The sequence below is a fragment of the Melopsittacus undulatus genome, chromosome 15, assembly GCF_012275295.1.
Source record: "Melopsittacus undulatus isolate bMelUnd1 chromosome 15, bMelUnd1.mat.Z, whole genome shotgun sequence".
NCBI lineage: Eukaryota > Metazoa > Chordata > Aves > Psittaciformes > Psittaculidae > Melopsittacus > Melopsittacus undulatus.
In genome coordinates, this window is record NC_047541.1 from 1,011,457 (window position 1) to 1,026,146 (window position 14,690).

General features: G+C 48.1%; 1 protein-coding gene across 2 annotated transcripts in view; it reads left to right on the plus strand.

The window, feature by feature from the left end:
* GRIK4 (glutamate ionotropic receptor kainate type subunit 4) overlaps positions 1–14,690 on the plus strand; it is a 172,748-nt gene that overhangs the window by 153,187 nt on the left and 4,871 nt on the right. The window contains exons 13-17 of one of the 2 annotated variants that reach the window (XR_004550317.1): positions 2,851–2,964; positions 8,705–8,814; positions 10,764–10,937; positions 11,069–11,234; positions 13,424–13,600. Coding sequence is in view for 1 of the 2 variants with exons in the window: in XM_034069546.1 (XP_033925437.1) it covers positions 2,851–2,964; positions 8,705–8,814; positions 10,764–10,937; positions 11,069–11,234; positions 13,424–13,649 (790 nt within the window). In the remaining variant the exon portion in view is untranslated. Of the gene's footprint in view, positions 1–2,850; positions 2,965–8,704; positions 8,815–10,763; positions 10,938–11,068; positions 11,235–13,423; positions 13,650–14,690 lie in introns of both variants that reach the window. The other variant, XM_034069546.1, reaches the window with a different exon arrangement.

Genomic DNA, 14,690 nt, shown 5'->3' on the forward strand with positions numbered 1-14,690 from the left:
TTGTTCCCCTTTAGGAGTCCAGCTTGGCCCCTGGGTTTAGCATCCTTTATAGTGGCAGCGTGGGCCTGATCCCGTGGTTAATGCCAGGTATGGTGGTAGCACCTCATGCTTTTATCTCAAACCAACAGCTCACCTGGGCTTCCTCTTACCTATTGAGAGTTTGGGCTTGTTTAAGCAGTGTCTTGTTAAGGAAGTGTCTGTCTCTAGTCCCAAAATGCTCTGGGTCTTTTTCTAAGCCTATTTCACACTGACATTTGTAGCTGTAACTGTGCTGGAAGGATGAAAATCAAGCAGGGTTTGCTCCCTCTTCCCCCATCCTTTTCCTCCTGTTCTCTTTCCCCCCAGGGCCCAGCTGTGGACAGAATGCAGAAGCACAAAACAAAATCCTTTTCTTCTCAATGCATTGTGCAGTCTATAAAATGCCAACTCCTACCCGTGCTCAGGTGGGGAGGGCTGGAGAGCACTCAGGTTGGCAGAGCTCCTGTAACTAAGATACACTGACCTCAGTGAATGGCAAGTTTGCATAACATCAGGAAGGCAAGTAGAAGCATGAAATGGATGGTATTCAGGCAGGGAATACATTGACTGCCATTCCCAGATCAAAGTTTATGGCTGTCAGAAACTGGCTCTTAACTTGCACGACTTCTGAGCCTGCAGAGAGAGTGAGTGAGTCTTTAACAAAGCACAGCTGAAGCCACAAGGAGCCAGGTCCCTGGCGCAGGGCACAGGAGAAGGAAGGTGTGCATGTGCACAGGTTAGAGCAGGCTGTATGCTCTGATGCTGGCATAAGTCCTGAAGGGGACTAGAGTTGACCAAGCAGAGAATGAGCATAAGGAAATGAGGTCTGATGGCATGGAAGGACCCTCTGGAAGAAAGAGAAGGGACCTGGGCACAAAACCTGTGTGCTCCAGGGAAGGCAGCCCTTCTGTGCTGTTTCTGCTCCGTAAGCAAAGGGATTGGGATGGCTTTGCATTCTGTTTTGCATAGGGAAGAGCAGCTTTTAGTCTGTTGCTGCCTACATGGTCTGTAAGGGTCCCAAAGGATGGTAGTAGGGGAATAACCAGAAGGCAGAAAATTCCCTGACCACATCCCACCTCAGAAAGCAGGGTATGTTGATTTAACTGGGTAGACCTGGGGGCCACACTGCTCCTTTCAGCAGCACCTTTATATTGGTTTCTGGATGGGAATGGAAATGTCCTTGGAGCTTTTGCATGACACACCTTTGATGTGACATATTTACCATCTATTTAGTCCACCACTTTGCTGGTAGAACTGTATTATGTCTGGAGAACTGGGGGAAGAAATCTGTTAGAATAAGCTGTATTCTCGGGGCTTTCCTAAGGAGAGCTCTCCCCAGGACAATAGTACCTGCAAACCCTTTTAAGTATAGACAAGAGTGGTTTAGGAAGCTTTAGGCTCTCTTGGTGGATCATATCCCTCATGTGCCATGTGCCACAGATGGACTGATCCCATTTTAGCAACCTGCTGGTGTTGACACAAGGCTCAACTGCTTGCACACCGCGTTATGATTATTGGTGCCTTTTTAAAACCCTGTGGGTAAATGCCTGGGTAGGCAGAAATTCTCCCTAGTTCATAATTCATTGCAGCCTGAACCTCCTAGGAATCTGTAATAGCTTCTTGGAAACAATTGCAGAGATCTGGCACTGAGCTTGTCCAATAAAGCAGTCCAGCATGGACTGAAATATCCCCTTCCCCTGACCCCCTCATCACTGGGCAGGCTTGCAGAAGACCTTTCTTTTCTTTCCCCTTCATCCTGCAGGCTCCAGCAGTGCTGCTCTTCCCTTCTGCAGCTCCAGCCTTTCACCAGCCCTGCCTCCCTGCCTGCCTTTGAGTCTGCTGGGGGCAGAGGTGGGGAAGCAAAGCACTGCTGGGAGGTGATCAGTCCTCTGAAGTGAAGTAATGCAAGAGCAGCAGGGTCAGAGAGCATGGTAAGAGTGATGCTCCCGCAGAGGTGCCTTTGTGTGGTGCATGCATCCAGGGAGATAAGGCCCTTATTTTACTGGGTCTTTGGTCCTGATGGTGCTTTGGCTTCTGCACAGACCTTATGAAACTTAGGGACAACAAGTGCAGATAGTTTTTCCTTTCCTTCTCTTTTTCCCCCTGCACCATCCTGCACAGCAGGCAAACACATGTCGAAGGGAACGGAGAAGGTTAAATTTTGACAGAAAGCAATTACAGACATTAAAAGAGCTCCAGTAATAAAAATAATATTTAAAATTCAAATCCCTTATCTGTATTACAAGGGTATTAACATTGGAAGAAATTCTGTCTATTTTTTCCCCCTAATCTCATTTGCTTTGCAAGTCATTCTGGAAAATTTCATGCCAGTCCTATGAAGTTTTTGGAGGCTCATCTGGAAATATGGAAGTCATCAGGCTTGTAAACTCAGGCTATGGGGGGTAATGATGCTGCTTTGCTATGCTGTCCTACCTATGGTGCTTGCAAGTAACACTCTTGGCTGGAAGGGGGCAGCTGTGTTCAACAAGGGCTTTGGAAGGGGGAGCTTGTGTCTTGTTCAGATTGGTACACTAGTGATTGTCTCGATGGCTCCTGTTTTGCCAGGTCTTAACACATTCAACTGATTGAAATGGCAATCAGGCTGTGAGCACTTGGGGCAGGGGTTACCATCCTGTTTGCTTTAAGCACAGCAGGCTCCCTGCTGGTTGCTTGGTGCTTTTCCAACCTTCAAGTGTAAAAACACCCATGTAAGGAAAGGGAAAAGGGGAATGGTCTGGAGCACAAGGTGAGTTAAACTTCGGAGTGTGTTTGATCAGTGTGTTTGTTCCCAGGCTCAGGATCCTGATCCTCTCTGCTCTCTTTTCTCTGCAGAAAGCCGATCTGGCCGTGGCGGGGCTGACCATAACCGCAGAGCGGGAGAAGGTGATTGATTTCTCGAAGCCATTCATGACTTTGGGAATCAGCATTCTCTACCGAGTTCATATGGTAAGAGGTTTATTTTATATCCATTTATGTCCTGCCATTATTTGCACGTGAGTGTGCTTAGATATAGAAGAAAAATGAATGACTCATAAAATGCTTTGGTTTCTTAATTAAGCGCAAATGTGCTTGACCTTTATTTCCTTCTTTCTTCTGTCTTTCTGCCTTGTGTCAGCTTGGTGGATTCAATTCCTGTTGTTCAGATCCCCCATCCCTGCTGGCTCTGCTTTCTCATCCTCCCATATCGCACTTCCTGGGGGGGGGACCATGAGCTGTGTTCCCAGCCTCTGTGGTGTGCAGCCTTGCTGCCTTCTCTCATCTGAGAATAAGATCAGGCCAGGAACATATCTAGGGTTGCTTTCTCGGCTGTGACCTCCTGTAGATGCTCTACACACAAATTGGTGCTCTGCTTTCTTAACCACAAGCAGGAAAAGGGAAAAAGGCACTCGTTGAGCAGCTCAGGGCACTGCCCTGGAGAAGGCACACAGCAGGATGAACTCTGCTATGTGCAGTTAGCTCCTTGCCCTGTGTGGGCTCTGTTGCTCTGCCCTCAACCCTTCTTATTTGCCTCCTCTCAGTTGTTCATGCTAAAGATCAGTAGGTCCTGCAGCCCAGGGAAGGCTCCTTGCAATTAGGATGCTCTCTGCTCTGCACGGGTGCTCTCAGGCCCCTTTGCTTGTGGCCAGGAAGGAGAGAGGAGGGAGCTTGCCGTTGTTTAGCAACTGGCTCTGGTTGTTGCTCTGCTGCATTCAATAGTCTCTTGCTATCCAGTAGCAGCAGTGGTGTGATTAGGTGCTGTCACCCGAAAGGCAGGTTGGGCATCGCGTGGTGGCTGTGGCTCAGAGCAGAGGAGGCACATACATGATGCTGTGTCCTGTCTTTGCTTAGGCAACGCTTGTCTTAAATCCTCATGGATTTTCTTGCACTCCCATTTTCTGTTTGTTCTAGCTTCTTCCTGAAGCTCAGGAGAGGACAGATTTCGCCCATATGGGCCACACAAAGACCCTGGTTCCCTGGTATCACAGGAGGTGAGCTCAGGCAGCCAGGTCCTTTGCAACAGGATGTCTTATTCCCAATCCACAGTCTGGCAATGTGCTCTGTACAGTGCTGAGTATGATGTGAAAATAGTCTTGGTTTCCCATCAGCTCAATAATAGCAGCCAAAAGGGTAAAACAATTAACGCTGCCTCTCCAGCCACCCCCTCCATTCGGAAGGCTGTTAAGGATGCAATGTTGGGTATAGGCATAAACAAACTTGTGCATACATCTCTGTGCCGAGGGGCTGCTGCCAGGAATAAACATGTAATTACAAGCTGATTCAAACTGTGTTTCCTTTGGTATGTGCAGAATTTAGCATCAGTGATTTAATAGATCAAAAAGGGTCAGAGTCTTCAACCTCCTGTCCCTTCCCTGCTACATTTGCCTTTTCACGCCATGAGCTTCCCTGTGGATCCAGGAGGTCTCTTGCCTCGATTATACTTGAGTTTCTTGCTTTTTCATATACATTAGTAAAGTTTGGGGGTTGAGTACCCTGCGTGCTCTGCCTCTGCTTTACACCATAACCTTCAGCACGTCGCTTAACAAGGCATCATTTCCTGAACAGCATGAGGCTGATGTTGCCCCCTTCAGAGGAAACACAGGAGTGTTGGCACAGGGTTTGCATGTGATCTGCTCTGTAAGTGCAAAGCATTTGCTGCTGCCTCTGTGCAAGGCCAATATAAATGTGTCTGATGCATCTACTCGGAGTGTAAGTTCCTCAGGGCAGGGACCATCTGCTGCTCAAACTGGAACCAGAATAAAGCATCACAGCCATGTTCCATCTTGCCCTTCAGGCATTCACCAAACCGAACAGAGTTAATAATTACTCTTAAGAAGTGTAGGCAAATAATTCCCTGTCAGGACTTTGGCTTCAGCTGCATGATGAAGGACCCAGTTAGGACATGGAGTATGGCTGCTGCCCAGTGACCCAGGCAGGCTTCTAAAGGGGATGCAGGGCATCTCCCAGGTCAGGTCACCCCATATGGACCCTTCTTTGCTGCATCAAGGCCATGAGGAGTGATGGCAGGGGCAGCAGGGACATCTCCCCTTCTCTCTCCAGCAGTTCACTCAGGTCTTTGTTTAGACCTTTCCTCCTTTGCTTGAGGAAGAGTGTCTGAGAGCTGTGTTGCTATTAACTTGTGAAACTGATATTTATTTAACAAGGAGAGGCAAGATAGCCAATTGCTCTGGTTTTCCTTTAAGGATGTGGTTTGGAGAGCAGCATAAGACCAGCCCCATCTGCTCCCATCTTGTCCTTTCCCTTCCCCAGTCCAGCAAACATCTCTTCAATGTCTAAAATTGCAGTTGACACACGTTAATCACAGCGCAGCTCAAGTGTAGCCTAATGAATAAGCACAAATACATCTCTTGTCTCCACACCTTGGTCTCCTCCCAGTGTGATGACATTTGCTTTAATTTCCATGTTACTCCAGTGGCAAGTGATTTGTCCCCCCTTTCTCCTCCTCAGTCACCAGGGTGCCTGTGTCTCTTATCACATGTAACCAAATATGTCAGTTTAAATGGGGCTGTCATATTCCTCAATTTCACTTGTTGTGATATAATCAAGTATGGATTTCAAGCGTGGGGATTCTAATGGGCTTTCTGACTTGCAGGCTGCTAAAAGAAAAGGTTTGCTTGCTTTTCTTATGTCCCCATTCTGACCAGCTGGTGGGACCTATGGAAAGCAGGAGACAGAGGAGTCCTGAGCAGTTACTCTGCTTGGCAGAGAGCTGAAATCAGGTGCCCATTTCTGCACAGAGGGATGTGAAAGTCAGGTTTATTTGTAGCATACACATGCTTTTACTCACATATCTGCCTCTTTGGCAAGGAACAAGGGACTGGCTCACACATGATGCTGGCTCATCAGCCCCTGAAAGTCCTTATGAAAGATGTTAGGTTTGGTGAGTACACTGGAATAGCTGAGTTTAGGCCAAGTGAACTGATGCTTAAAGTGTTTCTATTTGATTGCTGCGGAAGACACGAAATGGGAAGGACTGGATGAATAGCTCCTTCAGTTAAGCCAGAGGAGGCTTGACAGCCAAGGCAGAGGAGCTGAGCACCTCTCCTGACAACCCCTATACTGCTCTGCCAGCAAGCGTCTGCCTCACTGAAGCAGGGATGGGAGCAACTGCTGGCCCCGGGCATGCCATGGGTACCCATTGGCCTGCTGGTTGTGAACCATCTGGCAGGCAGGGAGTCCGTGAAGTCTCTTAGAGGCCTGAGCACAAACAAATGCAGGACCATGCCCTATAGCTCCACTTTCCTCCTCTTCCTGGATGTTCTGCACATTCAGGCTCTTTGGTCACCTGTATCTGCCCAGAAAACTGGTTCTCTCTGGCTGAAAATGAAGATCTCCAATGGCCAAGGGTGGTAAATAAATCTCTGCTGCTTTCATCTGAGGATTTGCAGGAGGCTCCATCAATTATTGGACATTTTGAGCATTTCTATTCCAAGAAAAATAACTCTTCCAATTAACAAAACTGTACCGGGACCAGCTAAAAATATCTGACAGACTCCAGATATTGTCATTCCCGTGTTCCAAACAGACAGATAAGAGAGAGTTTGTGCCCTCCGTGGGAACAGAATATCTTTATTCTTATCCACAACTGTGAATGAGAAGAGTATGTAGCAGCAGCCTGAAAATGACTGTAGCTGAGGAGAACCAGAGCTACTACTGCTGTACAGTTACAGGAGAGAGTCATTGCCAAGCCGGAGAATTAAAGCTTCCAACCCAATTTCCTTAATGAATGTAATTTATTGACAAACTGCCCCAGAAACATAGAGAAGACATCGAGGCCTTAATTACAGAAAGGAACTTTGTTACAGGAGCATCTCACAGGGGAGCCTCAGCCAAGGCATTGCCAGTGCCTGGGAGTTTCCTGCCAGCTCTGGGATGCTGGGGAGGGATAAGCCACCTGGAATCATCTGCTCAAGAAGCTCCAGTTTGCAGATGGTGCCCTTGACACCTTGCAGGTTCCCATTGCCTTATTTCATTCTTGAGTGTGTAAACAGCTCTGGAAGACAAGAGGCAGCTCAGCCTCAACTCACCTATTTGTTAAAAGACTTAATAAGCCAGATTGTGGAAATCTGCTAACATAGATCCCAAACTCATCCTGAAGGATACAGGGAGAGGATGTTATGGTATGGGCTTTCCTGTAGAAGCTTTCTGAGATGTTGCAGTCCCAGCTGGTGGCTGCAGCTGAGAATATCACTGTATCCTAGATATTTTTTAGTAAAGGAAGATTTTTGGGCAACAACTGTTGCCTTTTTTTAGCAACGACTTCGTCTTTAGAAGAATTACTGAGACCTTGTGAAATGTAGGTTTTGCATAAGATTCAGAATGCTTCAATAGTAAACTGTGTTTGAATGGGAATGGGATTTAAAGTGCTGGTCTGGGGGGAGTCGGGGGAAGGAAAAAAGGGCCAAGATGTGATAAAAGGCTGTTTCCCCTCTGATTTTACAGTAAAAGCCTTTGCAAGAGCTCTGATTCATGAGCAGCTCCCTGGTTGAAGGTGCTTGGGGAAACCATAGACCTTGAGGTTCTGAGATGCCAGATTTGGGGCAGAAGATAGAAGCTCCTGTGAATTAAAGGCTCATAATTTCCCAAGGTTAATGCAAGCCTTTAGCCCTATGCTGTGATTTACATGCTGTTGCTGGGATATTTAGCCTTATGCCAGGATTTATACGCTGTTGCTTTCCGAGGGGATGGTAAGGGAAGAAGATGCTTGAGGTACATGAGTATTTGCAATGGTCAGAGTGGGAGAGCCATGCCAGGGGTGCCCAGTGAAACAGATCACTTTGTGCCCCACAAAGATGATGTAAATTGCATTGTACTGACAGCAAAAGAGCCCTGCTTTAGACTGTGGCTCCGTTTATGTCTCCCCTTGTCCCCTGTGGTGGTGTTGAGTGTGCTTGGAGGTAAGTTCATGCTGCTCTTGGTGGTGATGGGAGAAGCACACTCACCAACATGGGAAGTGTTTGGCTGTTAAGAAACTTCTAGAAATGCATCCTGCTTTTGCCCAAATCCTGCTGTATTTGATGGGATTGCAGCAGTGGCAGTGTCCTCGTGCAGATTTAAGGTGCTTTGAGCGAAGATCAGCTCGCTTTTCCTGGCACCGAAGCCTTACTTTTCAAGGAAAGGTGGTTTGCTGAGAACCAGGAAACTGACGCATCCCGGAGATAAAAATACCACATTCCCTGAGATAAAAGTAATAATTTTATTGAGTTTTGTGGTGAAGAAGCATTCGAGGCCTCAAAAAAGAGAACCAGAAATATTGCAAACGCTTCTTTTTATGTTCCTTTTCCTGCCCAAATATATTTTCTCCCCACTCTGCTTCGTGCAAAGGATCCCTCCCACCTCTGAGCCCAGTCGTGCTCTACCAGGGGAGGCAGTGCAGCCTGCTTAGGCTCTGGATGCGGTCCAGCACATCCAGCAGAACCATGAGGAGGGCAAAGCGCTGTGATTGTCCTGATTTATCTGTCGGTTCACCTGGAGGAATAAAAGTAGTTGAGATGGTGAAAGAAATCACCTCGGGAGATGAATTCCAACAGGGAGATGCTGCAGGACTTGGTTGGTTGATGCATTCGCTGTGACCTGTTTGTGTTTGCAAAGCTCTGTTTATTTCCCTGCTGTTGCTCCCATCCATCGTCAGCATCGGCTATGGGATTTGGAGAAATACAATACAAACTCCTTTCTGTTTCCCTTCCAGGGCCGCAAACCTGGCTATTTCTCATTCCTGGATCCCTTTTCCCCCGGTGTCTGGCTCTTCATGCTGCTCGCCTACCTGGCCGTCAGCTGTGTCCTATTCTTGGTTGCTCGGTAATGTGCCTGGTGGTGCCTTTTCCTTCCTCACGGTGCCATCTAGCGTCATGCTCCCAGACCCGGGGGGGGGGGGGGTGGATCACAGTGAGGGGATGGTCAGGGGTACATGGGGACATCTCCCAGGCCACCGGGATGGCTGCTGGGATGGCTGTGACAGGAGCATCATGCGGTGATTCATAGGCGTTCTTGGCCACAGCAGCGCGTGCTGGTGCTGAGAGCTCTATGGGAAGGGTGGGAGGAGGTTTGGGAGCAAGGCTGATGCTGTGCAAATGGTGCTGCTCCCTGTAGATGCTTGATCTGTGACACCTAAACCAGCAACTTGCCTTGAAGGAGGCTGGCAGGTAGCAGCAGAGATACTAGTGCAGGGTCCAGTGGTGATGCTTGGTTCCTGTGGCCCTGTAGAACCCCATGTGTACAGAAAAGGAAAGTTCATTAATATCTTTCAGCAGCCTCTTGGTTGATGTGCAGAGCCTCACTTGACAGCTCTCAGTTCCACTTCTCTATGACTAATTTAAATCAGCCTTAAAATAAACCACTGAGTGCTTGTCTGCAGCGTGTCTCCCATCAAGGCCAGGGTCTGTGCCCCGCTGCTGCTTTCCCTGTCCTCCTAACAAACTGCTTAGGGTTAGTGGCATAGATGGGTGATCCCTTTCCAGGCAGAACAGAACTGTGTCCTGGCTGTGTGTACCAAAGACGTGCTCAGGACTTGACGGCTCTTTCGGGACACAGTTAATACCCAATTCTCATTACAGAAATTGGAACTGTGCTGTCACACAGTCCCTTAGCATGGCTAAAGTTGTCATCCTGACAAGGTTTTAATGGTTTCTTCAAATGCCATTACAGCCCCAGAAACATAGTTCTGAAGAAACCATTGAATAATGCAGTCCAGCACGCTCTGCAGACTGAGGTTTGGTGCCTCTTTAACCCCCTCCATTTGGTTTAAACACGATCCCCCAGAAAGGTGCTTTTACACAGCTTCCTGCTGGAGGTGGAGGTTTGGATGCTGCTCTCTGCCTTGCTCAGCAGTGAGTTGCAGCAGACTCTCCTAGAACATTGGTTTTTACTCCCAGTGCTTGATCCAACCTGAGGAATAACCTGGCATCACAGTGAGGTAGGAGATGCAGAAATGAAACTAAACATTGCATTTGGTTAAATGGTGTGCAAGCTGGCAGAGCCACACAGCTGTATTGGCAATATCCCCACAATGACCCTCCCAGGCAACAGCTTTGTTTAACCATTAGCAATATAATGAAATGCAGCATAGGAATTAGAAGTCTTTCTTAGCAACCGGGGAACCGAGGATTGGAAACAGCACAAAAAGAGAGCTAGGCTGCCATCACTTCAGTGATAGGCTGTCAGTTATTTCAGATTGCCACCTCTGTCCTGTCCCTGTGAGCACTGAAAGCATGTGATGCTTTGAAACACCAGCACTTGGCTTCAAACTGGGACCTAGACCTGGCTGTGGCAATCAGACCTTCTCAAAGCAGCCATCTGCACCGATACAGTTCTTTATCGTGATGGTGTCATGCATTCAGGTCTCACACACTTCCCGTTGGTGCTCATTCTGCAGCCGGGAGCACAGCCGAAGGTGTTCGATTCCACCTCCACATTGGGTCTGCACACACGTGGAACGATGGTTGTGGATGTCTGTGCTGTGGGTTTGCACGCAGGGCTCCAGCCTCCCCACAGCCCCTGCCCAGGTTTGCAGCACAGCCTTTAGAAACCCTTGCGAATCTTAACAAGAAAGCCTCTGGCTTCTGAATGTTAAAGCAAGCATTTCACACAGCGCTGAGCCCTGGGCATCAGTTGACAGCAAAGAGTTTCCTCCTCAGAAATATCTGCCTCCGGGAGAGTTGGGGTTTTTCACAGCTCTTCTTTCTTGTTTTGGCTTCTTTCCTCCAAAGTGCCCCATTTCCCAGGGAATTAGCCGTTTCTTGTCGTTTCAGATTGACACCGTATGAGTGGTACAGCCCCCATCCCTGCTCACAAGGTAGATGCAACCTCCTCGTGAATCAGTACTCCCTCGGCAACAGCTTGTGGTTTCCAGTGGGGGGATTCATGCAGCAGGGCTCCACCATTGCCCCCCAAGCATTATCCACGCGCTGCGTCAGTGGAGTGTGGTAAGATCAGCCCTCCTCTGAAGGAAGGCTTCTCTGTGTGGGTCCTCTGTGGGCAGGAGCAGGTGGAGGGTGGGGATGGGATCCATCCATAGGGAATCTCGGTTCACCATCTTTGTTTCTGCTTTCCCTAGGTGGGCATTCACCTTGATCATCATCTCCTCCTACACAGCCAATCTGGCAGCCTTCCTCACTGTGCAGCGGATGGATGTCCCCATCGAATCCGTGGATGACCTGGCTGACCAGACAGCCATCGAGTATGGCACCATTCACGGCGGCTCCAGCATGACCTTCTTCCAAGTAAACCCCATTCATTTGCTAACTGGGGCAGGGGGTGCAGAGGGCACCTTTTAATCAGATTTGGATGTCCTCCCACATTGTCATTCCTGCTTCTGGCACAGGAGGGACCTCTGCAGAGACCCCTGGCCACAGTGGGTAATGATGGGATGAATGGTGTGGGATGCATGGCAGAGGACAGGGAATGCAGGATGCTGTAACACAGCATCCTGGTGTGCTCTTGGGATGCTGGTTGACTGGGATCAGGACCTCTGTTGACATCTGGACTTAGTGCTTGGACTTAGAAAGCAACTTACCATTTGGAGTGTCAGCAAGTGGGTGAGAGAGCAGTACACATCCCTGTGTCACAATATGGTATAACAGGGTCTATAGCAGATGAGCATTTGCAGTTTCTGTGGGTCTTTATGTGCTTTTGATGTACTTTTAGCTTTTGTATGAGAGTGCTCAGGTTAGGTAAGCAAAGCAATGTTTGCACACCCGAAGTGCTGGAAGTCTGTGTGTGGTCAGTGACACTGAGAAAAGTCAAGTGTATGCAAACTTAAGCGAGCCATTTAGCCCAGTGTAATTTTTGTCTTCCCTGCTCTGTTCAGAAGGGAAATAAAGGAGTGAATCCTCTCTGCTGTGCTCTGAATGCACAAAGAGCTGCTCGAGGATTATTTATTTATTACTTGTTGAAATTCCAAGAGGAGAAAAAGCTTTTCTCGCTTTTTTCTTCCCCCTGTTCTGAGTCTGAACCGTATTTGGAAGCCTGAGAAATCTCTCAAGTGAGCCTGAGCTTTTCAACCCAGCTTTACACCCTCCAAGGCTTTGGCAAAAAGCTACTTTTAAGGAGAACATTATATCTAAAATGAGCTGAACAGAGCCCAAGTGACCACAGTGGTTGTCTATGAGGCACTCGCTTAGTTCTTTTCAGGAAGGCTTTCTGGTTTCAAATCCTGTCTGTGGCTCTGTGCTGCCTTGAGGGTGATGGAGCTGCTGATACCAGAGGAGGAATCAGCAAAAGGTATTCTTGTACCATTCACAGTGCTTTAAACTATGTTGGGACCCATTTACTTCTGGTGGGTCAAATACAGTGATGGATTAAGCCAGCATGGCTGAGGCTGTCTTCACCAGCCCTTAGATCCTGGTTGCATGAGATGTATGTCCACTGCTGGAGCACCTTGTCTTGTAACCTGTCCTGGCAGCCGTTTCCCCTGACACTAACACACAGGATTAAGGTTTAAAGGTGCAGTCTCTGTGTGCACAGTCTCTGTTTGCCTGTCCCTTGTCCAAGTGGCTGCACCCGAGGGACAGAGCTGGACAGATGAGGATGGTAACTGGGTCAGCAGCAGATTCCCTGAGGCTCTCCAGCATCATTCACCAGCCACAGAAAATGAGCCCTTGCAAGTGCAATGGCAAGAGGTGCCCTAATATCATGTACCTCTTGGTGGAGAGGGGAGGTGGTGTAAGAGGTTCTGTGTGCTGCAGAAATGCAGGGGGAAAGGGGCAAATTCCAAAGCTCCTTATCTAGACCAGAGTGTGTTTATCCTCAGTTTCTGTGCCAGCAAGTTTCACTGTTCAGCACAGGCAAGAGAGGTTAACAGTCATTAGCCCTTCTCTCAATCAACCACCAGCAAAGTCTGAGGATCCGGGACTGGTTGAACTGTAGTTTACTGGAGTCAGTAAAAAGGCTCCAATTCTCTTAAGCAGATACTTTGATGTGCCTCACAAGGGGGTGAACCAATATCTGGATTCAGGGAGCAACAAACTGCAAAGAGCTTTGGTGCTGCACCCATCCTCAGAGCATTTCTCAGGGTGATAGTGTCCGGCTCTGATGCTGGTGACATGTTAAGCACAAAGCGCCAGTGACAGACAATAGGATGTGAGCTCTACAAGGGGCATTGATGGTTTAAATCAAGCTATTTCTCCTGGCTTTTTTACTGTTATGGAAACTATGTCTTTTTCTAAAACTGAAATTATGCAGAGAGCTTTGCTGGAACGCATTGGAATTAGGTATGCATTTCATGCCCAGCTTTGCCAACAAAGTCTCAAATCCACCAAGATATTTGGGCCTCTAAATCTCATTGAAATCAATGGAGGTTAGGCATCTAAAGCCTTCCGGAATCTGGCACCAAATCTTCTTTAGCCTTTCTATGGTGGGGTTTATGTCGCAGCAAGATGCTCCTACCCCAGCTGCTCCCTTTCTCCTGCAGAACTCCCGCTACCAGACGTACCAGCGGATGTGGAACTACATGTACTCCAAGCAGCCCAGTGTCTTTGTGAAGAGCACGGAGGAAGGGATCGCGCGGGTGCTGAACTCCAATTACGCCTTCCTGCTGGAGTCCACCATGAACGAGTATTATCGTCAGCGCAATTGCAACCTCACGCAGGTCGGGGGCCTTCTGGACACCAAGGGCTACGGGATTGGCATGCCCGTCGGTAGGCAGTGAAGACAAATTCTAGTCCTTCTCAGCTGCCGGCAGAGGACCGGAGCATTTGAAAGGCTGAACCAGCTCTAAAGCCATAGTCACGTCTCACAGCTCTGCCCAGGGTCGTTTTCTATCTCGGGAGGCAAATCAAATGCATTGCTATTGCCCAACAGATGTGCTCTGATCCAGAGCCATGTGACACGCGACTGCGGCTCTTTAAATAATTAATGTGAAAGATGTGTCAAAATTGCTGCTTATTTTCTGCATATATGCTGTTTTTCTGACTGTTTTCCCTTTGAACCAGTGTTTTTGATACATTCTGTGCTCCTGGTTTTATCTAAGTGCTGTAAAAGTAGTGTTGCTGCAACTCTTGTTTTCAGCTGGTGGTTCTTTAAGCTCCAGGACAGAGAATTGGGCAATTCAGTGACTATCTCAATAATCAGGTTTAACAAATGCAGGGGTTTTGTCTTTTAAATGTGAGAGATAGCAAGAGAACATCATCTCCCAGGGCAGCACAAAGAAAGGATGTAGTGGTTGTTATTCCAAGCAATGGGTTGCTCTTTCAGCCACTCACAGGCTTGGGAAGCCTTGTTCCTGACCTTTAAGCACCTGCACTTAGCAATACAAAGTTAAGGTGAATTGCATCAGAACTGTCATTCAAGCAATCACTATAGTCGAGCTAACATGCATAAGCTTGTAAAGTCACAGTAACCTGATTGTGAGTACAAATCCTTACTTTCAGGACTAAATTTGTTCTCACATTGTCTTGTTAAACAGTGAAACCGTAGCAGATAAGAAGCAGAAAAGCTGCTGGCTGGGACAATAGTGCAGAGTTACTGGGAGAACTGAGGTCTTTCCCACGGCCCTTCTTTGGGATCATCATCCTGGCTGCAGTACAGCTCGGTACTGAGCACAGAAGTGAGCCTCCTCTACCGTGAACCTTTGGGCTTGCATTGTAGGGTGAACCTGCTGCTGTTGCTGTGCAGCAGTTTGAGGGAAGAGGTGTTAGAGCAGGGTTAAGCTGGAGGCAGGATGACAGGAGAGGGACCTC